Source organism: Ochotona princeps, chromosome 1, assembly GCF_030435755.1.
Source record: "Ochotona princeps isolate mOchPri1 chromosome 1, mOchPri1.hap1, whole genome shotgun sequence".
In the NCBI taxonomy this organism is placed as follows: domain Eukaryota; kingdom Metazoa; phylum Chordata; class Mammalia; order Lagomorpha; family Ochotonidae; genus Ochotona; species Ochotona princeps.
In genome coordinates this window covers 58,920,328-58,948,018 of record NC_080832.1, presented here as the reverse complement: position 1 = coordinate 58,948,018, position 27,691 = coordinate 58,920,328, and the positions used below count along the sequence as shown (strand labels likewise).

General features: G+C 34.3%; 1 protein-coding gene across 6 annotated transcripts in view; it reads left to right on the top strand.

Annotated features, from left to right (window-relative positions):
* Positions 1-26,706, top strand: part of GRIK2 (glutamate ionotropic receptor kainate type subunit 2) — a 610,542-nt gene extending 583,836 nt beyond the window's left edge. For 3 of the 6 annotated variants that reach the window (XM_058660446.1, XM_058660434.1, XM_004580353.3), the window contains 2 exons: positions 12,817-13,067; positions 26,180-26,706. In XM_058660446.1, coding sequence (XP_058516429.1) covers positions 12,817-13,067; positions 26,180-26,344 — 416 coding nt within the window. In that variant the 3' untranslated portion in view covers positions 26,345-26,706. Of the gene's footprint in view, positions 1-12,816; positions 13,068-21,846; positions 21,934-23,738; positions 23,878-26,179 lie in introns of those variants that run through there. The other 3 variants (XM_058660451.1, XM_058660457.1, XM_058660467.1) reach the window with 3 other exon arrangements.
* Positions 26,707-27,691: the final 985 nt, after the last annotated feature.

Genomic DNA, 27,691 nt, shown 5'->3' with positions numbered 1-27,691 from the left:
ATTTCATCCACACAAGTATTGTCATTGTGGTGAGGACAGGATGTTTTCTCTCCTTGCTTTTATCATTGCTTACACTTTCAGATATTGTCACCAGTTAGAGATTTTGCACTTGTTGTTTGGTGAAAAACATGAAGGCAGAAAATGCCATGACTCTTTTGGAGTGAGACATCAGAAACAAGATTTAACTATTTTATTTTCCTCAAAAATCAGTATATCTTCTTGGCCTGCCTTGCCTCATCCTATGCAGTTCTTTTAGAGGGTTTTCCATCATCGTCATCATTCATCACTGAGTTTGATCATGATGCCCAAATGTGCTGTGAGATCCCTGGATGTCTCAGTTATGAACTATTTAATTAGGAAGCTCTGTTTACACAAAAGTACCTTGGTGGAGCAATCACCAATAATGTGAAGGTAAATTCTAAGTAAGCATAAACTAGTTTAATTAAATTTGAGGTGACATTAAACACCTTTCACAATTTTCCAGACTACAGCAATGTTATTTTAATGTGACATTTACTGTGTGGCAGACTTTTTGAATGGTAGATGCTTTTACTCATAATGAATGAACAGATTTCCTAGTTCATTCAATTTTTTTTCAAAAAAATTCTGAATGACATAAAGAAAGCAAATCGCAGCAGTTTTATTAAGGAAGGTTTAGTATATGTGAGCAGTTGTATGTGGTTTTGCCTCTTGAGTCACTGTAGGTAATAACCTCTCCAAACAGGGAGCACCACTACTTAATGGAATTAAGTGCCTTTTCTAACTGCCTATCCTAAAAGTCCCTGTAGATTCCCTTTTCCACATGCTGAGTCCATACAGTATCCTGAAAACCAGGCTGCCTTAGCAGGCCGTGAGCTGGGAATCAGCCACCCCCTGCAAAAGAAGTGAAAATAAAAGTAAAAATAGAAAAAAATTCTATGAGGAACATTTGATGTTTCAAACATTGTCTTTGTTCATTTTGTTAGAAATATTGTAAACCACCTGAAAATTCTCAATAATACTATTTTTATTGCTAGAAATATGTTAATGACATCTTCACTTGTTGTTTCTTCATAACTTTAATCACATACATATAGCTACTGAGAAAGGAATGCAGGGAATTGTATTCATGTTTGCACATATTGTTAACGATATTAGCATTTTCCTTCATTCAGTTGTTTTCATTCGGCTTGTGAGATTGAATCAGTAGTAAAGTTTAAAGTCATTACGTAATGATCTCACAGTGAATTAAAAAATCCAAAATACGTTAGTTATATCATAACTACAAAATTACTGAAATATAATTCCCCATGCTAAACATGTTAAGATAAAGCAGATCTATCTGCATTGGCTTTTCATCTTGAGGTTAAATGTAAGGTACTTTTATCACAGGTAGCTAGTATACACACTGCAATTAATTGTATCTCTGTCATAGTTGCTAAGTTATAAATATGGGGGTGAACACTTACAGAATGATTGAGATCAATTCTACTTTACAGAATGACATTTTACATTTGTGATTATGTAATAGGAAAAGTGCTACTAATAATTCTCGTAAAATTTAATCTGAGTGTAATGCCCTTCCTGATTATCAACCTAAAATAAAATTATACAATAAGTTATGTCTTTTACATTTTAACATGGAAGTACATTACTTTGCAATAGAAGTAATGTGAGATATATTTAACCTGTATTTTCTGTTGTTAAACAACAGGACACATTTTTCTTTTTATTTCTGAATGTTTGATAAAGTAAGAGATGAAGAACTGTTATAGGAGGGAGCATAATATTTGCAGTAGATACCAGTGTTTATAGAATTAGTAAGCAGTATGAGAAGCATGTTTTTCCCTGTTTTATTCACCACATATTTCTAGAATTCCAAATTTATCGTATAATAAGTACTGTAATATTCATCATTATGGATGCATAAAATTCCAGGCTTTCACTATTTCAGCTTTACTAAAATGAATGAATACATTTGTCTTCATTAGTTTAACATAATGCACAAAAATTGATGCAAATTATTCATCTTTCTGCAGGTCAACTCCTCCACGAAAATGCATTCTATTTTTTCTTTGCATAAGCAGTTTAATTTTATTGCTACTGCAGTGATTTTTGCAAGACTAAATTGAGATTTTATAATTTTTCAGCACTAAATTAAACAAAAAAAAGTCAAATTATACCTGGATGGGTTGACGTTTCTGGCATATTTGTAAAAGTCTAGATTACATGTCACTGAAAACAGATGAGCATGTCAGTAAGCTATCCCTGATCCACAAACATCATCAACAAACTCTGTTGAAATTTAAGAAGCTTTTTAGGAGTCAGTTTGATGAATTATGAGCATTAGTGTGAGCCATCTTCATCAGTTTTGTAAATGCTGACCAAATGTTACCCAAACGTTAAAGAAATGGATAATTGTCATAAACATAAATAAGAAATCCAGGTTCTGTATACAAAACTTATTCATTTAGTAAGTGTTTTATTCTGATTAGTTCAAGATCACAGATTCAAATTCCACTTAAGATTAAAATGACCATGCCAGTCAGTCATTCTTGGGTTATCAGGACTCTGAGATCAATGAAACAAACAAAACTCCAGCAAGGCATGAGGTAAACATGTAAGTACTAAATGACGAAGATGAATGCTTTAGTTTGGTGGCTGTTGTGTGGTAGTATAGTCTTAATAGAGTAGATTGCCTGTGTATAGCAAATCTTGTATTAAGTCAGATTACTGGGTTTCCCCAATACTCAGTTTTCACATCAGTAACTGCATGTAATCTTGTGTACATAATGCATTATAAGATTTGAGAATATTGTATAGTACTTGTGCTCAGCAGACATATTTTATAATCATTCCTCAGTGTAATACTGCCAAACATTAGCAAACTATTGAAAAAGGCATAAAATTTTGTCTTGTTGCTATTGAAGAGGAAATCATAAAAGGCAAAGACTTATTCTCTTGAAAAACTAGTGTCTGAAGTTTTGGGGTCTTGATGACTGTGTGCGATATTATTTATAAATCATTGTTTCTGATGTTTGAATATTTTAGAATTTTAACAAGGTGTATTGTAGGAAAACTGCACCTGAAGTGGGGGTTATCATCACTGTTTAAATGATTGCTACGCTGATGAGAACTCCATCAGGAAGGCAGAATTTTTTTCGGAAGAAACTATTTCTGTTTTTAAGTTGGTGTTAGCATTTCATGGATGAGAAGCAGCACTACTGGGATTAGAACCAGCGCCTCTATGGGATCCCGTGCGTACAAAACAAGGACTTTAGCCAATAGACTACTGTGCCAGACCCAGAATTTCATGATTTAATACCTAGAAAAGAAATGTGACAAAAATTTTCCTGCACCCATCATTTTTAACTATAGCATATGAAATACATTATCACCAATGAAAATAGTTTGTTCTCTTATTACCACCAGCTGATACTATTTGTCTTCTATTTTCTCCTTCGCTAAGTTTAAAAATATTCAGAGGTAAATAAAAGGCACTTGTTTAAGTCACATACTGTATAATTTGAATTATATATTGGTACATTTTATGTGTCTCATGCAACCATCTTTGTGATCTTAGATATCTAAGTACTCTTATAAGACTTATCAAATATTTTCCTTAAATGATTATGCTTCTTTTCTTTTATATATAGAGATCATAAAACATTCTATTTTCTGGTCTACCACAGAGAAAAGTGCATAACTTCTGCCAAACTAAAGTCAGTTATTGATTTTGAAATGGATACCATGACCCTCAAATTTACTGCGGCCACATTATCCTTTTTGGCCCAGCCGTTCGACATGTTTACATATTTGCTCCTCAACTAAGCATAGCATTAATTTTATGCTTTTATTTTTAATGTAATTTCCAAATTCACAGAGAAATGGAATGAAATGGAAAACACTGGGGTTTGCATGTAGTCTCACCCCAAAACACAGTGCCCCCTTTTACTTATCCTCTGCCAGGGTTGTTCATTGGCAACAGGTGGTGGATCTGCTCTAGTATGATATCACTGCCAAGAACGTCTAGTTTACATTAGACCTGACTGCTCACAGTGGGCAGTGAGTTTGCAAGGATGAGTAACGATGTGTAACTGCTGGACAAGTTTCATACAGAGTAGTCCTAAAGACTATTTTTACGTCAGTCCCTTCTCTAGAAGACCTTCATGGTCTCTGATAATTTTACTGTCTCAATTTTGTCTTTATCAAAATGTTAGATAGTTGCAAAATTTGAGCATTTTGCAGTATTTCAAATTGCCTTCTTTACTATAGTTATATATGTTTAAACTTCCTTTTTTGTGTGTTTTCATAGCTTCTAAGCTTATTCCATTTTAACATAAAACACCATTCTACTCTCTGAATGTACCACAGTATATTATTCACTAATTGACTGAAGGGCATCCTGGTTGCTTCCAGGTTTTAACGATTCGGGTTAAAATGTTCACATGTATCTATGGCTCCGTCCAGGCTTTCGTGTAGATGTAAGTTTTCTGTACTTTTGCCTGAGTACTAATGACCATGATTGATGACCACTTTTGGAAGAAACTGGCACGCACACACCACCTTTCAAAGTGGCTGTAATAGTTTGCATTCCTACCAATAATGATTGAGGATTTATTTCATCCACATCCTTGTTAACATTTGGTATTGCCAAGGTTCTGATGACTGAACCATTCATAATTATGTATAGTGTAATCTCATTATTTTTATAAAGTACTTAATTTGAAAAAGGCATAATTATTCTTTTTTTATAAAAGATTTATTTATTTTTATTACAAAGTCAGATACACAGAGAGGAGGAGAGACAGAGAGGAAGATTTTCCATCCGATGATTCACTCCCCAAGTGAGCACAATGGCCGGTGCTGCGCCGATCTGAAGCCGGGAACCTGGAACCTCTTCCGGGTCTCCCACATGGGTGCAGGGTCCCAAATCTTTGGGTGGTCCTCAACTGCCTTCCCAGGCCACAAGCAGGGAGCTGGATGGGAAGTGGATCTGCCGGGATTAGAACCGGCGCCCATATGGGATCCCGGCTCTTTCAAGGCGAGGACTTAAGCCGCTGGGCCACACCTCCAGGCCCCATAATTATTCTTTAAGATTATATTTAGGAGCCATCCTCCACTGTTTTTGCAGGCCACTCATAGGAAGCTGGATCAGAAATAGAACAACCAGAACACAGCTGGTGACCATGTGTCATACCTGCACTCTAGGCAGAGGATTAGCTTGATTTACCACTCCTCCAGCCCTGCTATTTGAAAGTAAATGAATGGCTGCTTACTTATCACTGACAATCATTGGTCTTCTCAGTGTTTTAAAGGGATTTAATATCTGGAATATGCATATTAGAAACATTTATAAGTCTAAATGTTTTTAAAGAACAAAAGTGCTGGACCATTGTAGGTTTATAATAACATAGCCACAAAAAATGTAATTCAGCATATTTTAAAAAATGTATAATATGTTAGAGTAAGGACAAGCTAGAAGCAATGTACTATTTGTAGCCTACATTCTATAATATATATTTTCAGGCTCAATGATACTGGTGAGAAACTAGAATTTTTTTTTAAAGATTTATTCACTTTATTACAGCCAGATATACACAGAGGAGGAGAGACAGAGAGGAAGATCTTCCATCCGATGTTTCACTCCGCAAGTGAGCCGCAATGGGCCGGTGCGCGCCGATCCAAAGCTGGGAACCTGGAACCTTTTCCGGGTCTCCCACATGGGTGCAGGGTCCCAATGCTTTGGGCCGTCCTCAACTGCTTTCCCAGGCCACAAGCAGGGAGCTGGATGGGAAGTGGAGCTGCCGGGATTAGAACCGGCGCCCATATGGGATCCCGGGGCTTTCAAGGCGAGTACTTTAGCCGCTAGGCCACACCGCTGGGCCGAGAAACTAGTATCTTGATTCTGGGCCATGTACAACATATAATCTAATAATAAAAGATACATACTTAAAAATACAGAAATAAAACAGACTAAAGACCATTGAGAAATGACCAGAAAGTATTTGTCATTATAAAAATCTTCAATTTTCTGTAGGCTTAAAAGTTTCAACAAGATGTCTTTAAAATAGGCATATAAATATGTTTAAAAATATACTCTTCCATCCCTCAAAAGCATCTTGCAAGTTAACTTGAAAGACAGACATAGAGAATGTTTCAGGAAGAGTAGTATGATATTACTAGAGATGCTTCACACAGCACCAAGCAATAGGAGGAAAACGAGGTTATAAGAAATGTGAGTTGCTGAATAGCACTGTCCTAACTTGTCAGTTCAAAGGCTAGGAGAAAGCTTCATCAGCAGGAGAAGCAAATGTTATAACATGATTTAGAGGATAGGGGTTGGCATGATGGTTAATCTGATTTCACTTGGGATGCCCACATCCCACATCGGAGTGCCTGGGTTTCACTTTTGGCTCCACTGCCATTTTGAGGTTCCTATTAATGTGCACCCAGGGAGCTGGCAGGTGGTGGTTCAAGACCTGGGATCCAGCCCAGCGTATTGGACCAGCGACTATTGTGCTATCGTACTCACCTTGTTTGTGCCCGTATCCCGCGTGGGCACCCATTCTGGTCTCAGCTGCTCCACTTCCCAGCCAGCTCCCTGCTTGTGGCCAGAGAATGCAGTGGAAAACAGGCGAAAATGTTGGGATCTTCACCTGCATGGGGGACCCGGAGGAAGCCCTGGCTCCTGGCTTTGGACTGGTTTGGCTCTGCTGTAGTTGTCTTGGCCGCTTGGAGAGTGAACCAGCATTAAGAAAATATTTCTCTCTGTATCTGCTTCTCTCTGTAAATCTTTCAATAAAAATAAATACATTAAAAAAAAAAGAAGAAAAGACCTGGGATCTTTGCTTAGGACTGACTTGATTGTGTTGCTAGTTTTTGGCTCTACGTTCACAATGAAAAGAACACAGGGAAATAGGTTGGATGCCTGGTATTCATTTATGAGACCTGAATTGACTTCCTGGTTCTGGTCGAGGCTTCTTCAGTCATTCAAGAAGTGAATCTGTATATGGGAGGTCTCACTGGCAGTCCCTGTCTATTTCTTTGACTATAAAATAAATTAATAGAATATGGCATATTTTTCTTGAAAGAACAGAAGAAGTAACAGTAAGGAATACTGTTATCTTGGGAAGTACATGAGATTAAGTAGTAATTACTGTTAAAGCAGAATAAACTTAGTTTAAAGGAGAAAAACAAGTTCAGGATTTTAATAGATACAAGATAAAATATTCTTTCTAGAATGTAAATGTAGTAGTAGATGTATTAAATATAAATGTAGAATGTAAACGTAAATGTAAATGTAATAACCTTAATAGTTATGCTCTCAGACTTTCTTTTTGAAAAATACATAGACATGTTAATTTTGTTCATACATAATGCGTATTTTCTAGAGCTGTCAAATAATTACAAGATTACTTGGTCAACGCATTCTTTTAAAAATGAAAGAGTTATGTAAATTTACCCCAAAAAAGAAACAGATGTGGGAACAATCAGTTTTGAAAATGTGTTTGAAATGGCTTTTGGAAGCAAATAGCTAGAGCAAGTAAATGTCACTGGTTACACACTATCAAGTTCTTAAGAAATTTTTTTTCAGCATGCATTGGGATTGCCATGGTATCGATGATTTAATTTTAATGTATCCATTTAAAACATGTGTATCCCTTAAGAAAAGTTACGTATGAATTTGAAAGTCTCTACCAGAGTGAAGAGCAGCACTGATTGTGCTTTACCATATCTACACAATCTAGATGCCAAATAAGGAAATTGCAAATAAATTAGTGATTTGTACAAAGCATTGACTGGGCAGCAGATTGAGTCTATCAATTAATTATGTAAGATTATCTTATACAAGTAAGGCATTTAGAATGGGACAAAGGAAGGGAAACCACAGTGAGGAAGGGCGGATAAGAAGGCAGTGGAGGAAAGACATGGGGAAGGCAAGGGGGAGAGTGAAGAGGAAGAGAAGAAATAGAAGGGTAAAAACTGAGAACAGGGATTAAGAGAAACAGAATAAAGAAGGAAGGAAAAGCAAAGCAGTGTAAGGGGAAGAAGCGAGTGAGAGGGAGGGAAGAAGGAAGGATCATAATTCAATAAACCCAGTAAGCAAGTTGTGAAATATTTAGTGGTCCCTTTAGTGTTTATAAAAATTACAATTGATTCTTTTAAAATTTTTATGTATTTCTTGGGAGAAACTGTAACTTTACTAAAATATAACATTTAGGGACTTGCAGAAATAGCTTCTATTTCAGGAAATTTTTAGTAGCTGTATTGTAGTTTTTCTATTCCCATCCAAATACCTACACTGTATGTTACTTGAAACTATCTCCATACCTCATTGGAAACCTCATTTTTAGCTTCAGATCTTATATATTTCTGACTTATCAAGAAATTCATTATGGAGTATTTATGCTCCTTCCTTCCTTCCCACCTTCCTTCCTTTCTCCCTGGATTTTAGCCACTAGATTACTGTGACAGGCCCCAAAAGGTAACCTTTTACATTGCAATGTTTTCATAGTGTCGATTTGTGGAATACATTTTGAAAATCAGAAAAGTCCCAAGAAAGCAGCAAATAAGACAGCCAGAGAGATTTTGTAGTAAAAAATCGAGAACTACAGAGAGTTTTAACATGTATTAAACTTATTTAAAATGTCATTTGAAGAAACATATTTGTTTTCCTTCATAGTATGGGTAGGAAAATGTGAACAAAGTCTCTCATCATTTTGCAAAAGATGAAAGAACAAAGATAGCTTGACTGGAAGCCCAGAGCACTGCCTCTTTAGGTGTTATAGCATCTGTAACTCATGCTCATTTGTCTGGTCTATAAACATTTTAAGATAAACTTCTAATTGCAATAAACACATGCTGTAAAAGACACATTTATAATTTCATCCAGTGTTTCCAAACAAATTTCCAGGAATTTTGAAAATATACTATGTATGTTATTCAGCGTGATTTCTCAGCTTTTCTAAGTTGATTAATAGTACTGCCATTTATTTTCTTGCCAGCACATAGATGGAACCTGAAGTTTGTATTTGGACAAAACACTAGGCTTGATATAACTAGTCAATGATTGTTCACTTCATTAGTGTGAAGTGGCTGTTCATATAAAGGATGGCAGATGCTTTTATTCTTTGATCTCAATTTGTCCTTGAAATTTTTCCACTTGAGGAAGTTTCAATTCACATTTAACTTCAAATACATTAAGGATCATCAAATCACATACTAAAAAAAGGAATAATTCATTATGGAATTTTTTCTTTTTAAATTTTTAAAAAATTTTGAATTTTATGGCACAATTATGTAGGGTCTGGGATCCCCCTCCCAATTATCCTCCAACTGATTTTCCCCATATTGTTGCAATAGTATAGTCCGTCATAACATGTTATAATTCCATCAGTCTGTTTACAAATACTTACCCTAAAGCACTGACAGAAAAAGAAAAATGTATCAAAGATATACTGTCATAGTGTATGTTTCCTGCATTAATTAATCCTGTTAAAAACCCCAAAATGAAGTATGCTAACTTTAGAGTTTGATTAAATGCAAACTATCAATGACACATTACTATGCTTAGGAAAACAAGTGTGATGAGCTTTGCTAGCCTTGGAACGTTCTATGTTCTCATGCAGTTCTGAAACCAAGAAGCTCAGCTGGCAATGAATCAGCAGGCTCCCATTACTTTGTGATCTGTAGGCTATTTTTGTTTGCTGCTTCTTGGGAAGCAAATATTGGTATAAACACCCCCCAATTCTGCTCAGTTAGTATGGTGAGATGAAAATAAAATCATATTACTTTAATGGTGTTCAGGATAAAGGATAATGTTACACAATATTTCACTCTTTTAAAACATTTCTGTATTTGCATACATATTTTCTCAGAAACCACCTACCCACAAAGCTTGGCTATTAATCAGACTGCTGAAAAAGAAACTGAATAGCTATGTTAATAGGTGCAGCGATTTTTCATGTTCTGTCAGCCCAAGATTTGTTTTAGATACTGTTTCTTTAAAAAAATTACTTTTATTTGAAAGGTAGATTAACATAGAGAAGGAGAGAGAAAGAGAGAGAGAGAGAGAGAGAGAGCGCTCGAATCTACTGATTAACTTCCCAAATGCCTGCAATGGCTGGAGCTGAGCTGAAGCCAGCAGTGAGGAGCTTCCTCTGGGTCCCCCATATGAGTGGAGAGGCCTAAGAACTTGGTCAATCCTCTGCTGCTGCTTTTCCAATCCATAGCAATGGAGCTGGGTCTAGGGTGATAGCATAGTGGTTGAAGACCTAGTCTTGAATGTGCCCAAATCCCATATGGGCACCAGCCCCGCTTCCCATTCAGCTGCCTGCTTATGGTCTCGGAAAGCACTGGAGGATGGCCCAAAACCTTGGGAATCTGCATCCACGTGGGTGACCCGGAAAAACTCCTGGCTCCGGGCTTCGGATCAGCTCAGCTCCAGCCGTTGTTGCCGCTTGGGGAGTAAACCTTCGCATGGAAGATCTTCCTCTCTGTCTCTCCTCATCTCTGTATACCTGCCTTTCTAATAAAAAATAAATAAATCTTTAAAAATAGAGCTGTATTCGAAATGGAGCAACTGGGATTAAATCTGGCACCCATAAACAATATTGGTACTGCAGGCAAAGGATCAGCCTGTTGAGCAATTATGCTATCCCCTCAGATAATATTTTTAACTGAAATACATGGTTTTTAGTATGTAGGCTTTTGTTAAGGGTCTAGGTCTCGAGCAATGGTTGAGAATTTGGGTAGTTGGATGAATGGATAGATAATATGTATACATAGACGTCTGAATGGAGGTATTTCAAGATAGACAGAAGGAGATACAGATGGGAGAATTGTTCATATCTAAACAGATGACCCAGACTGATGATTCATTAAGTTGTTATGAATCGTGTTTCCACTGTTGTAAGTAAACAATATAAGCTACTTAGGAGGTAAAAGGGTTCATTTTGCATCATGTTTTGGAAATCTACAGTTCAAGATCAGATGGCCTTGTGGGCGGTATCTGGTGATGGTAGTGAATGGAAATGTTGGGTTATGCATAGAGAAATCATTTCAATAAAAACAATAAGGAGAGAAACTTTTACAATCAATTCTCTTTCAAAAAAAGTATCCTCTGAGTTTTTATGTCTGTGAGACCACAGCAAAGTGCTCAAAGTAGAGGTGATACAAGATGAGAATTTACGGAAGGCAAATGCAGCAGAATTTCCTGTAGTAAGGGGATATTAAAAATTTGTGCAAAAATAGTACAAAAGATAAAGTTATCTGTTGAATTGGCACAAAATTTTTGAAGTGCATACATATAAAATTTAAATAAACTTTTAAGTGATCCCTTTTATGCATTAATTTCAATTTTTACATTTGAATAAATTTATAACATTGCAGTTGGGTTTCAAAGATCACTTCTCTAACATTTTTTGAAGGATACTTGATTCCTGTAGTTCATTTTACCTTTTCTTTACTTTTTTTTTTTACGATTTTTTTTTCAATTGGAAAGCCAGATACACAGAGAGGAGGAGAAACAGAGAGGAAGAACTTCTGTCTGATGATTCACTCCTCAAGCAGCCTGCAATGGCTGTGCCCATCCAAAGCCAGGAGTCTGGAGCCTCTTCCAGGTCTCACATGTGGTTGCAAGGTCCCAAGGCTTTGGGCCATCCTTCACTGCTTTCCCAGGCCACAAGCAGGGAGCTGGATGGGAAGCAGAGCTGTTGGGATTCGAACTTGTACCCATATGGGATCCTGGTGCATGCAAGGCATGGACTTTAGCTCCCAGGCGACTGCCCATTTTACCTTTTCTTTTACCTTACTGCACTTTTGACATTGAAGAGGAAACATTTTTCTTACTCTTGCCTGTTTCTATGAGAGATATATGCAATATGTCTAAGTTGATACAAAATCACAGCAATAGTAAATTAAAACTGAATTTTTTTTACAGTAACATAGAATGTGTAGTCTACTGTTTTGGGGGAAAGTTTATACACTTAGAACAAGCAAGTAAGAAGAATTCTTTAGGACAGAACTTTAAAGATGTGCACAGTTCAGTGTTTTTCTGTGCTTCTAGAAAAATCTATTAACAAACATCATCATCATTGTCATGTAGTACCTAATGTAGATGAATATCATCCCCCATTGGCAAAAATGCTAAAGTTCGTTCCTAATGCTATCCTGTCTGATAAGAACATTTTTGTTCAAGGCAAAAATGATAAAAAATGTAAGTATCCCCTCCCAAAAAGTATTATAGGGACATACTACACTTTCATAAATTTACCAATTACAATACTATAGAGAATTTTGAAAGAAATCTATGCTTATTCATATTGAAGTAACAAATATGAATGACTGCTTTTTATCTACAAAGCATTAGGTGAAGCTGAATATAGTTTATTAAATATGACTGTTTACATTATTATTGACTACTCTTGAAAACTTCGTTTATTTCCCCACTTCGCTAAGAAAACAACCTCCTGTTTCACAAGTGTTTTGCTTTCAGTTTCAAACTAGACCTATAGTAAATATCCTTATATTTGTTATGCAATCATTTTGCAGAACTTTTTTCATTGCTTCACTTTCCAATGATCTGAACTGAGTTTGTATTTTACAGGAAGCCATTGTCTTCTATGAAAAAAAATCATCATGTACCTCACTATCTAGAAAGATTATGCATGTCTTAGCTTTTTCATTTTCTGTTCCTTTTTTCCAGTTGGTTTTCGAAACTGAATGTTGGTATAATACTCTTTAGAGCGTTTGGGGCAACCCGCCTTTTCTCATGATGCCTTACTTATGAAATTCTGAGCTATTTGAAATCATGATCACATTCTTCTCACCCAGGTTCTCCATACCGTGACAAAATCACCATAGCAATTCTTCAGCTACAAGAAGAAGGCAAACTGCACATGATGAAGGAGAAGTGGTGGAGGGGCAATGGCTGCCCAGAGGAGGAGAGCAAAGAGGCCAGCGCCCTGGGAGTTCAAAATATTGGCGGCATCTTCATAGTTCTGGCGGCAGGCTTGGTGCTCTCAGTGTTTGTGGCAGTGGGAGAGTTTTTATACAAATCCAAAAAAAATGCTCAGTTGGAAAAGGTAAGTGCCACTTCTTTGGAACTTCAAATAATCATTGTCATTAAAATGAAATGCAAATCAATAGATTTTTTTCACTCTCCAAATAGGGTAATGCTTAGAGTTATAGCTGCTAATTGTCTTGTGTCACTCAGTCATCTTTTGTGAAACATAAGCTTATATTTTACAAAGAGACACACCATTGCTTCCATGATTTCTTTTAAGATTTATTTATTTTTATTACAAAGTCAGATATACAGAGAGGAGAAGAGACAGAGAGGAAGATCTTCTGTCCGAGGATTCACTCCCCAAGTGACTGCAACAGCCGAGCTGTGCCGATCCGATGCCAGAATCCAGGAACTTCCTCCAGGTCTCCCACGTGGGTGCAGGATCCCAGAGCATTGTGCTGTCCTCCATTGCTTTCCCAGGCCACAAGCAGGGAGCTGGATGGGAAGTGGGTCTGCCGGGATTAGAACTGGCGCCCATACCCTGCATGTTCAAGGCCAGGACTTCAGCCACTAGGCTGTGCAGCCGGGCCTGCTTCCATGATTTTAAATTTAATTGTAACATACCTATTTATATATCCATATTTAGGACCAATAGCTATTTTCAATTTTATTGAAGCCTGAAAGGAGGAAAATTTTATTAGTTGAAGTTTATTGCAGTTCATTACATTGAGGGATATAGTTCATGTTGGAAACAAAAGTAGAGAGTAGAACGGTCATAGAAAAGAAGAAAGGCATAATGCTATATAGTTAAGGTTTTAATTACTTTGAGAGAGTAAAAGTGAAAATTTTTTACTATGTATCAATTTTAATACATTTCTATTTGAAAAAAATCTTAATTTTCAGTGTGGAAATTATAATTAATTTTCGATATTAATGAATGCATGAATATATGACAGTTTGTTTTGCATCATTTAATGTTATTCTTAGTGAGTCCTTAAATTGCTTGCATTGGAGTCTTTATAAGAATATATGTGAAAGGGGCCCAGCGGCGTGGCCTAGCAGCTAAAGTCCTCACCTTGAACGACCCGGGATCCCATATGGGCGCCGGTTCTAATCCCGGCAGCTCCACTTCCCATCGAGCTCCCTGCTTGTGGCCTGGGAAAGCAGTTGAGGATGGCCCAATGCCTTGGGACCCTGCACCCGCGTGGGAGACCCAGAAGAGGTTCCAGGTTCCCGGCTTTGGATCGGCGCGCATCGGCCCATTGCGGCTCACTTGGGGAGTGAAACATCGGACGGAAGATCTTCCTCTCTGTCTCTCCTCTCTGTGTATATCTGACTTTGTAATAAAATAAATCTTTTAAAAAAAAGAATATATGTGAAAGTATTAAAAATATTGTGTTTGCTGTTTTTTATCTAACACATCTTACCAACTGTAGACATGCTTATTCTGTTGTTGAATAGTTTGTGACCTCATTTAGATGCTACATTTCTAGTGCTTTAATTCCATTAATTCTACAAACATAAGGAAAAGTCACTTTCAGTGTTCTTCTAGAATGATATTTCTGGTATGTATTTGATAGCTCTGGATATGAAACAATTTTTTTTTTATTTTCCAGGACTCTAGTATGTTAGGTTTTTTTTTTTGTATGTAAAGTATTTAATAGAATTTAACATCTGATCCATAGCAGAAATTATGTCATCTTTCCTGTTTTAATGACTTACAGATTTTATTACTAATTACAAAAAGAAGTGATATTTTAAAGTACTACTACAGAGATAAAGAAGGTAGTCTGCTAATGTTTTTGAAATCTTTGTACCTTTAATATTATTTTGAAAATATCCTCTTTATCCTTAATAATCTTCTATTTCAATCATTTAACCTTATTAGAATCAGAAACTTAACATATAATTTTTACTGTTTTACTTTGCTAATATTTGATGCTTAGAAATATTTTTACACTTTGACAGTCGTTTTTACATGTGAGTAAAGTAGCTACTAATTATGTGTCCATTTCTCCATTATTGACAATGAAGCTGACTGCAGTAATATGTTTTAAAACTCAAGCATAAGGAAAATTTTTATCTATTATTCAAAATGATAAATTGTTTTAGATTCATTGAAAATGGACATGTGAATCGCTTTTTGGCATTTTGGCTAATATCAAGTGAAAATGGGTATTTTATTTATTGTAATAAAGTGATTTTGGAGCTCAGTCATTTTTCCACTTTTTACTTAAATAAGCATATGTTATATTATATTACAAACTGGCATCTTTTTAATATATTAAAATTATCCCTAAAATATTCCCGAAAGGTATAAGATAGACACATATCAACAAAGAAATTCAAAGTTTAAGTATAATTATTATATTTGTATTTTAAGATAGATTCCTTAAATTTAGAAAGATAAACAGCTCTGAATTTTTTTGTTTAATAAATATATACAAAGGATTGTGTTTTGCAGAATGAAGGTAAGAATGTACTAGTTGGAATTCCAGCCCCAAACTGGCTTACTGTCACCTGTTTCAGCTTCTCTCTCCATACCTCTTCTTTTTGCAATTTTCAGCATTCCAGTGCCGAATTAAAGAAATGAACTTTCCTATTATTGTCTAAGCAGGCTGCTATGTATAAAATACATATACTTTAGTTGTATATAATTTGTTAATAAAATGACTATTCAAAATCTCTCCCTATCAACCCTTACTTCTAATTGTGATGACATTATAAAATAAGTAATATTTTTAAAAGATGATAATAGAATGTCTTTTATAAAATATGTAACATAAAATGTTGTTAGGAAAGCATAGCTCTTCATTAAAGCTTTACTCATTTATCCAAGAATTTTGATTGTTGAAAATATTATCTTTTTTGGTAAAATGAGGTCAAAGGAAAACAAAAGGTGAAACTAGAAAACACATACCTTAAAAGTATTCGAAATATAAGCTTTACATATTTCCGATAACAAAATAGCATTTAAAAAAAATTTTTTTAATTTAATTACATTGTATTATGTGACACAGTTTCATAGGTACTGGGATACCCCCACACCCTCCCCCCATGTTGGGTTACTCTACCTTGTTACATAACCACAGTTCAAGCTCAGTTGAGATTCCCTCACTGCAAGCATATACCAAACATAGAGTCCAGCATCTTGCTGTCCGGCCTAGTTCAACGGCTTCTTAGGGAGACCCTTCCCATATACCATCAGCAAAAATTTACATCATTATGGAATTAGTTGGCATGGTAATGAGTAACCAATATGTTAAAAATAAATGCGAGTTCTTAACCACATTCTGTGACCACCTCATTGACATTTCAATTTTAGTTTATACACAACTTATAACATAACATACATAGCATTACATGTTTTACATAACATCATATCATCTTAAATTAAGGCAAACATGTGGTATCTAACCTTTTGGGATTGGCTCATTTCCCTTAGTATTATGGTTTCCAGTTTGGCCCATTTGGCCACAAAGAACTTCGCAAACTACATAGGGGATAGAGGGCTAATCTCCAGAATATACAAAGAACTACAAAACAACCGAAATACCAAACAAATAAGCCACTCAAGAAATGGGCACGGGAAATGGGCAGACATTTCATAAAGGAACAAACCCAAATGGCAAATAAGCATATGAAAAAATGCTCAAATTCCCTGGCAATAAGGGAAATCCAAATTAAAACATCAATGAAGTACCACCTAACGCCAGTAAGACTGGCCCACATGAAAAAAAGCACCAACAACACATGTTGGCGAGGTTGTGGAGAAAAGGGAACCCTACTCCACTGCTGGTGGGAATGCAGGTTGGTACAACCTCTATGGAAATCGGTATGGAGAACATTCAAACAACTTAAAATCAACATACCGTATGATCCAGCAATAGCACTCCTAGGAATATATCCAAATCACCTGTTTTATGAGAAACCAACATGTATCCCAATGTTCATAGCAGCACAATCAGTAATTGCAAAAACATGGAAGCAACCAAAATGCCCATCAGCAGAAGATTGGATAAGAAAGCTATGGTTCATCTACTCCATGGAATACTACTCAGCTATTAAAATAGCAAATTATAATTTTTATAATAATAGCTTTTGGTGTGATGAGACTTTTAAGGTGTCAAGAATAGTGTTTCTCACTTTTCCAACTATTTTTTTTCTTTGATGAATATGTCTAAAATCGTAATCAAAATGGTGTCTACAGTTACATTTCTTTTTAACTTCAGTTTCCTTTGCCTAACTATATTGCTACTTACTGCTCAATGAATAAATAATCCAGAAGACTACTGCATATCTGAGATAATAACTCAAGATTTTAGATTTTAGATAATAACTCAAGATTTTAGATTTAGATTTTGTGCGGAAAGATTTTATTATGCCATTTTGAGAATGAACAAATTTGTTAACACATATATTTATTTGATATTACTTATAAAAATATACTCCATTTGTAAGCATGAATCATGTAATTATAACAATTCTAATTTATAATGCTATTGGTGGTTTATGAAAATGGTGGTTTATTTACTTATGTTTAAATTTGCTAATTTTTATATGCATTTTCTCTTTCAAAAATATACATAATTTTTTCTTCTTTTGGTATTTTGCAATATCAGTAATGCTTCTTGTATAGTTTAGTATTTTTGTCTAACTTATTTGTAGAAATAGCTTCTTTCTTGTCTGATTAATGGTGATTTTATTTTTTGTACAAATGCTGTTTTGTTTAATTATTTGACCTTTAATTATTGAGTTTCCTTACATAAGAAAAAGATTAACAGTGCCAAAAATATTCTCTTTTATTATTTAAGTATGAACTAATTTTGCAAAATATGCTAGAAATGAAAATATAAATTATTTTTCAGATACTGAATTTATAAATAGGTTTTCTTGAATATATTTTTGTTATGAATTCCAAGTTGTTTGAGGTATGTAATATTTTAAGATCACATGGTAGCTATTTAGGATGCAGTCTTTTTTAGTTGATGTAGTTTTTAAAATTGTAGTACACTAATAAATCTCATTTAAGATAATATCTAAAAATTATATATGTGCAACAGATTTATGTATTTGAAAGGCAGAATTACAGAGATAAAGATCTTCCATCTATTCTTTATTTCACAAATGGTGACAGGTAAGGACCCTAGTAACTGTATCTGAGTTTCTTTTATGGGTTAGGTCATTACTTAGACAATCTTCTAATACTTTCTCCAGGTGCAATAGCTGGGAGCTAGGTTGGAAACATGGCAACCAGGATTTGAACAGGTGCTCCTTAGGGGATGTCAGCGTTAAGTGGTGGCTTAACCAACTACACCATAATGCCAGCCCCAATAATAATATTTTCTGTGTCACTGAAATTCTGATTTTTAAAAAAATTCATCTGTTTTAGAGGCAAATGCATCTCTTTGGGAGTGGGGAGAGGAAAGAGAAGGAGAGAGAGAAGCGCAATTGAATGAAACTATATTTGGATTTGGGAAATGATGAGAAAATCTTTTCTGTTCAATCCTCTCAGATTATGGACCTATATGAAAGATCATTCTATAAGGAAAATATACAAAACTGGCTCATCTATAAATCATGGGCAAAAAAGTGTGAAAATAGGTTATTAATTGATACATACATACTGACTACTTTCACAATATCTAAGAACTTGTTCTAACATGATCTTTTTAAGACTTAATTAGATAAGCTAGAGGAATGCAAACAGTGTTAAAAATTATTAGTAAAGATTTTGTTTAAATATTTATATGTGTAAAGTATCTTCAGTTTCTTTAATAATGCCCTTTTCCTTTCTGCGTTCATTACAATTCCTGCAAATTTTAACCTTATTTAACTTTACAGAAAAAGAATGTGTGTTTTACATTCTACATAAAATTTCTTAAGTATCATAAGTTTTATTATAAAGCATGTTGTTCAAATAACCCTATATATGTATGTTTATTTATCTGAGAGAACAGTGGGTTGTTTTTCAATTTTCATTTGTTATGTATATATAGAGATAAATAGATAAGATAGGTAATAGGTAGATAGGTAGAGATAAATAAATCTTTATATATAGACTAATTGAGTGGGATGTTAAATGTCCTTTACAGGAAAGAGAAATACTTCAAAATAAAATGTCAATCTTTAAATGAGCTGAAGTAATTTAATACATTCATTTATAATTCATATTCCATCTCTTCCATAAATGATGCTGCAAAGTTAAAATGCGTTAGATAATAAGTTTAGTAATTTATTTCTACAAATTACTGTAGACTTTTAAAATTACAATTTGTTTGACTATGAGTGCTATGTAAATATCATTTTTATTTTGTGATAATAAGGGTAATAGGTCAAAAATTTTTCCAAAGATCAAGTTGTGTACTTTAACATTGAGCTATGTTGATATGTATAAGTTGAAGGCAGGATACAACCTACTTTCTGTATAGCTCTTTAAAGAAAGGTTTGTTTATTTTATTTGGAAAGCTATATTTACAGAGAGAAGGAGAGACAGATCCTCCATGCATTAATTCATTCCTCAAATGGCTGCAATGGCCAGAGATGGGCCAATCATATTCCCAGAGCCTGTGGTTTCTTCCATGTTTCTCTTATGGTTACATGGTCCCCAGGCATTAGGCCAGTTTACTCTCCCAGGCCTTAGGCAGGGAGCTGGGTGGGAAGAGGAGCAGCCAGGAGGTGAAACAGTTGCCCATACAAGATGCCAGTGCTTGCAAGCAGAAGATTATCAAGTTGTGTGGCTTTTATCCCTGAAGTAGTTTAGGAGTTTGAATCAGTTAAACAGCCTATGATCTTTGATGATGAACTGGATATAATTATTTCATGTTTCTAAACACTCAGCATGACGTGGAATCAACAACATTCTTTTTTGCCTTGTATAAAGTTACTTGGCCTTTCTAAACTATGCAACACAAAATAAGTAGGCTCATCAGTTTATAACAAAACTTGAAAAAATTGAGAACATTTAAAAATGAAGCTTAGAAATATAATAAGTAGCTAATTTTAACATCATCCGTATTCATAAAACAAGTTTTACATGATAGACTTAGGAATGGGAGGCTTCTGCAACTTAAGAATTAGATATTTGGATTTTGTTCTTTTTTGAAAAATTGTTTTATTATGAATGCTAGTAAGAACATAATGATTACTATTGCTTTTCCTAAAAATGTATGTCACAGAAGCATTGACTAAGGTGTTATGAAGACACATCAGATTTATTTCTGGATTTTTCTATGTTAAGCAGAAATGTAAAAATATAGAATGATGTTCTATTATTCTCTGTCTTCATGTATTTGCAAAATGCAATTTGAATGTATTTGGGTAATGATTTCTGAAGAGTAAAGTTTTCTGAGAATATTTTAACTATTTTTCATGTTTGCTACTATGAAATGAGCTTGATTAAAACATGCCACTATTTTTTACTTAATTCACTGAAGAAGAAAATATTTTTCTGTCTATAATTTACCGTATAAGATTGAAAATTTAGTAAAAATAGAGTTCAGGTGAATAGATGAGAATGAAGTCATCATTCGTGAAACTAACACAACACATAATAATAGCATCATAATTCTGATTATTACTTATGTGCATAACCCAAGATACATAACTTAACATCTTAAGCTTAATTTTCTATCTGTAAAATCATACTGATTACTTGATAGAATCACTAAATACCCTAAACATGGAATCCCCCCTTCTGACTGCTGATTGGCATATATAAGTAATAGGTCAGTCATTTTCAACCCACTACTTTGCTGTTATAGTCATTTGGCCACAGGTATGTTTATACTTCTTAGATATTATATTGGATACTTTATAGTTTTTAAAGGATGCCAGTGAAACACAGAGTAAATAAAAATTGTAACTCAATTGGTCACATTAAATGGCATTTCTCTCATTTGTTGTGAATTTACATTAAATGCTACATATTATGTCATATGTTTTACTTTAGTTTAGCTTTAGATATTAGCTAGTTTTATACATTTTTCTGCAGCTGTTTTATAATTGTTTTGATATGCCTCCATTACATATGGTTCGTACTTCTTGATTAAATGTCCTATGAAATCAATTTTTTTGAAAATGTATAAGGATGGACTATATATTTACAGTTTATAAATCATTTAAATGGAAAACAATTTGGTTAATATTTGCTAATATAGATTAGAGAATTGAGCTATGATATCAGAAATAGCTCAAGAGTATTTCAGTCGGGATTTAAATAGGCACAGTATGCAGAAATAGTAAAAAATTGCTCTGAATGAATAATGGAATACTTGTTATTATCAAAGAATAGAACAGCCAAATAGAGAAAATAGACTTCTTAAATATGAATACTAATATACTCCTTGACAGAAAGTATTATATGGGTATTTCTTGTTCTGATGATAAGTAGATACAGATATACAATGAGAATAATGAGTTTAAGTTTTTATATGTAATTACCTTTAAAACATTACATGCTAAATGTAAACATTTTAATTTTAAAATGGAATTTGAATATGGAAAGTTTCTAATGTTAAATTTTTTTCCTTCTTCAAATGTGATCACACATTATTTATATACATATATATGTGAGAAAAATAAGCTAGTGAAGATAAATTGCTCTGTAAAAGCAATAATAATTTTAGGAACACTTATTTATGAACTATGTGTTTTCTAATTACATTCCAGTATGAACTGGAGCTAGATACATAAATAGTCACATTCAAAGTTTTAACATACTCAGACTTTATTTTGTTAATTACAGATGTGTAAGTACAGGTTACCTCATTGAAGATGGCGAATTTTATAGAGCTTACTAATTTAAATGTAATTATATGTGCTAACAGCTCAAAGATTTAAATTTTCATTTTCAGGAATCTTCTATTTGGTTAGTGCCACCATACCATCCAGACACTGTTTAGTACACTTTTGAAACTTACTAAAAGAGGTTTTTAATGATGGTTAGTATCACCATGCCTTCCTTTTTTCTTTTTGTAGTCTGTCATATTAATGTGGAGAAGCATTTTTGCTGTTGTTTTCACCCTAAAGAACTTTCTTTATTTAATGACACATGTGTGAAGTTTCCACTTCTAAGGAGTGACTTAAAGACACTTTCTCCCTTTCTCCCTTTATCTCTTCCTTGGTTTTATGATGCTCCCTACTCTTGTTTTATTTCTACTTTTACCTCATTCTCTTTCCCTTCTTTCTCTTCCTGTAGTGTTTTTTCCACCTCCCCTCTCTTACGTGTACACCCCTCCCCCTTTTTGACATTATTTTTATGACCTGAAAAAAATCCTGTTATGTACATTCCGGATCAGAGACACCTTATTTAACTCCAGTTGTCAGACAAAGCAGCATGAACAGTTTGTGTCTATTAAAGGATAATACATTTGAATGTCACTTAAAAAATGCGAGTACTTTTTCGACAACATATAACACAGAGAACCAACTTGAATCCTTGTTTAGTTTTGATTGTTGATACAGAGATGGGGATATAGAATGTTTAAATATATCTGTCCTAGTATCACAAACGAACCATACAGTATATCAATAAATTGATTTTTCATCGTGATTCTAGTGTCTTTCTCAAATGTCAAGGTTTAAACAGTTTTATCATGAATGAGAAATATTCTCTAAGTGCGAAGAAAGTCTACTTTTTCATAATAATTTTATTGATAACCTAACATAAGCACCACTTTTCAGGAGAGCTTACATTGATAAAACAAAAAGGAATTGAAAGCAATCAACACTTTGAGATAGTTAATAAAGTTCATATATTGACATGATACCTTTAAGATGATTGATGATGACTTAACTATAGTCTTCATGTTCTATTGGCTTTGTAAAATAGATAAAGCTTAAAATAGTAGTTGGATGTGGCAGATTGAATTAACTATTACATTTTTTGTGTACAGTTCACTTAAAATGATTTGAAATTATGCAAGATGAAACTATTCTCGCGCTTCATTAGGATAGATTTTAATCTACATATTGTGTTATAAATATTCTAAGTTATTTGAAATTATTTAAAATACTTTTATATATTTTCTTTTAAATTCTAAATTAAATATAGAATACTGGGGCTGGCATAATGATATTACAGGCTAAATCTCTGACTACTGGTCATGGCATCCCTTAAGGGCACTTTTTCATGTCCAGGCTGCTCCATTTCCAGTCTAGCTTTCTGCATATGGCCTGGGAAAGCAGCGGAGAATGGTCCAAATCATTGGGCCCCTACAGCCACGTGGGAGACCTGGAAGAAGCTCCTGGCTTGCCAGCTTTGGACCGGTCCTGCTCTGGCCAATGCAGCCATTTGGGAGTGAACCAACGGATGGAAGCTCTCTCTAACTGTTTATTCCTCTCTTGCTGAAACTCTTCCTTTCCAAGTAAAATAAGTAAATCTTTAAAAGAAATCAATAAGTAAATAAATATAGGGTACTAAATACAGAGTTTGCTCAATTTTTCAGATATAAAATAGCCATTTGTTAGTTGAGTGGACTTTTATATCTGTAAGATTTTTTTTACTAAAAATTTGTTATTTAGTATTTTAGTACAGACAGATATTAAGGTTTCTGTTACATTCTGTTTGGAAACTAATACAACCAGTATGTCTGGAAAATATTTAACATTCAAGAAATTTATTGACTTTAAATAAACCCTTATTTCAAAAATTTAACACTGTTTACATATGGCATCTCTAAATGTCAATGAAATCATTCCAGGTTGACTGTTTGCTAATGGATTTTTCTGTTAAATGTTTCAACAGAGAACCAAGGCTAAGTTACCTCAAGATTATGTATACCTTCCCCTTTTGGAGTCAGATTTTTCCATTTCTACAGTGTTGTCATCACCTTCATCTTCATCATCATTTTCATCATGTTCTTAATAAGTACATCTCATAGTAGGTATTAAGCCATAAGAAGCACTATGCTCATATATTGGTGTCAGATTCCACATAGAAATCATAAAAAGATAATTTACTACTTAAAAAACCACTTAATTTAACACATAACGAATAACTCGTGGCATTGTCATTACAGTTATTGGTGATTTTACACTCATAAAACACATTTAATTGGCATGCATTGCAGATAATTATCAGTTAATATTTTTGGTAATTTAATCATTGAATAAATCCTAAGGTTTGCTTGATTAGATGACTTGTATACAATAGATTTTCCTAAGGTTCTAGATCCTGGAAAGCTTCAGAAATATTATTAAATGAGAGCTAAAATGCTCGAGTCATGGTAGTTATTCTCAATTCTTTCAATATTTAGAGAGCACTAGTGTCATGAGAACTTGATTGGGCTTTGCAAGCAATGAAGTCAACGAGTGTGACTCAGAGAAGATCTGGAGGCCAGATGGAAAACATGGTCAAGAGTGCAAAATACTGAGTGGTACACTGCATCAGTAAGAACAATATATACGCCTTATCAAATAAAAAGCTTTTCTAAGTAATTTGTAATTTTACCACATCCTGAGGTTGCAGGAAAAGGCTGGAGTGATGTGAATGATAAAATAATCCACTAGGGTACCAGACAAAGAGATTCAAAATGAGAAAAGATGGAGCTTTAATAAAGAAGTTGTGAGGAAGATGTGGGAAAGTGATGGCTCTGGGGGACAGAGAGGAGAATCAGAGAAGTTATGATGAGAATAATAGATGTGAATTTGACTTTAATGTTAGAAAATACTATTAGGATTGGGGTTTGGAAAAAATATTTTGGAAACTGTAACCATTTAGAGAAAGGATGGAGTAAACACAGATTTACAAGGATACTTTACAAATATGTTTGAGAATCGAAGAAAAATGAGCACATGTGTTTGTGGTACGACACAAAGTATCAGAGCAATATCAAAATCACAGAAGCAGATATCAGAATAGCCTCCTGAATTCTCAGATGTGAGCTGCAGAAAATTCCTGCCTGCCTGGAGTTAGTTTTCTGACATAGATTCGTTATTCAAAAATATTGCTTTGAATCTCACAAAAATATTTCTGCAAAATAGATTTCAGAAGCATCAGACATATGTATGAAGGGGCTTCAAGAAGTTTGTGAACAGAATTGAATTAACACTAATGCACATTTCCATAAACATTTTGAAGCTTTCCATAGAGCATTATTTTTATTCCTGTATTCTCTTGGAGTTAACCTAATATGGTAATCAACATTACCTACAGCAGAAAAGGAAAAAATCCTCACATGAATATCTGATTAGGCTTATTACATTTTATTTTCAGGCCACTTTTTAGAGTTGTGTAAATTTTTCACACTGCATTTGTCATTGTTGTGTATATATATATATATATGGCACAGAATGAATCTACGTTCCAGCCCATGTATATATTTGATGACTGGATTTACGAATTTCACTTAGTGTATGATTAACATATATTTATTTTAATCAGGTGGGAAGAAAGCTTAGCAGAACTTTGTTTCATGTATATGATTTAGTAATATGAATTTGGAAGAGCATAAAAACTAGCTCAATCTATACAGACTCTTTAGCATATAAATTGCCAAGAACAGAGAAATTAAGGAAAAACCTCAAAGGGTCATGTTTCCCACATAAGATAGTTTATCAATTCTCAGTTATTGAATTGATGAAAAGCAAAAATGTTAGCGTTACAGGTCTTAACTTTCTAAGGTTGATCATTTCATAAGTAAATCTTACTTGTAATCATCATCAATGTTTTTGTATACATAATCACAAATATATAATTAAACATCAAAAATTATTTTCATATTTTTGTCTGTTATTTTTGTTGTTGAGGAGCACAATTTGATGCTTAAAAAACTTCCATATCTACTGTTGTGATCTACAAAGTAGCCTGTCTCTTCTATTGTGAGTGTGTTTATGTGTGTGTTTTATTTAGCACCAAAAATGGATTCATGATCTACATGTGTGTATATAGATACTTAAAATGTAAAGCAAATTTCTATCCTATATTCATAAATTTTACTTGTCTTCTGAAATGTTGTTATCTCTTTAAGCAATATACAATTTGCTAGTAAGGAATTCATTTCAACATCAGGTGGATGTTTTCTCTGTATTTTTTATATGTTGTGAGTATAACATAGCAATTTGTTATTTCCTTTATGGTGAAAATTTCTAAATCTCAAAGACTGTGTGTAAGAATGATTTTAATGTTTTTCTGATTACTTAGTTCATCTGACATGTAACGTTTAGTTTTTCTGTATTTTTCTCCAGAGGTCCTTCTGTAGTGCCATGGTAGAAGAACTGAGGATGTCCTTGAAGTGCCAGCGTCGGCTCAAACACAAGCCACAGGCTCCAGTTATTGTGAAAACAGAAGAAGTTATCAACATGCACACATTTAACGACAGAAGGTTGCCAGGTAAAGAAACCATGGCATAAAGCTGGGAGGCCAAGCACCCAAGCACAAACTGTCGTCTTTTTTCCAAAACAATTTAGCGAGAATGTTTCCTGTGGAAATATGCAACCTGTGCAAAATAAAATGAGTTACCTCATGCCGCTGTGTCTATGAACTAGAGACTGTGACGTAAGCAGTTGCAATGATCAGACTTGATTTACAAGCATCATGGGTCAACCAAGTTACACGGGGTTACACTGTTTATCATGGGTTCCTCCCTTCTTCTGAGTGAATGTTACATGCGCATTTTGTGGCTGATTCCAAATGCAGTCCAGTGAGAAATTCAGGTTCCTTTGGAAGCCCAACTGTTGCCAGGAGATGGAATATCGATGCCCAACTTGGTAACCAGTAACAACAACAACAACAACAACAACAAAATAGAAGAAAAAATCCTTATGAAAAAAGAAAAGTATGTGGAATCGGCAAAAACTGTAGTATTACAAGAAACAGTGCAGTCTTCTGAACACCCAGAATATGGAGGTGATGTTACTAGCCCCCAACTATTCAGTATAATTGTCATCTGAACAGACAATATGTGTTTATAGGATGTGAAAATGTAATGAAAACACATCTGAATTCCATGGCAAGTGGAATATAAAGCAGATCTTCATCACTTATTTTTCTTCCTCTTCTTTTTCTTTTTTGACAATCTGTGTCATGGATCGAGATATAAATGTCAATTACCAAGGCAATAATAATTTTATGAAATTCACCAAGGCAGGGGATTTCACATATAATTCTACCAGATAGCAACCTATGCCCTGACATCATTCCCCTAATCTCACAGCAGAAATTTAAGAAGCGCCAGCTTGCTCAGTGCTCTGAGTTAAGAGGTTGATGTTTTGCAATCATTGTCTAAAGTTGTAAAAGAGGGCTGAGTTTTACTAGGTATGTGGAAGACTGAAGTTTTCATTCTAACATTCAGATATGTTCATTCAAACCTTCATTTCTCTATGAATGAACTTGGTGGTACCTGGGCAGGACTTGGTGATAGGAGAGAGGGGACTGGTCATCAACGGGAAAGTATGTGCAGAGAACTTTGAAGTGGACTGCATTATCAATACAGTCACAATGTTAAATGAACAAAATTCTTGAGCAGTTTTTTTTTCAAAAAAATGTTCAGGTTTATTTGTGGAAATGCAAGATTTCTATGAAAATAGTTTTTGTATGGAAATTTTTGTAATACTTTTTATCAACAAAATAAGAACATGTGTTCCTGTCAGGGGTGTGATGTCAAGCATGAATGGTAGTGCGTGTGCACCACCAACGTTTGGTGAAAACTATTTTTATCAAGAAAAAAAGGAATCATAGAAAAGAAATATTTTCAAGTT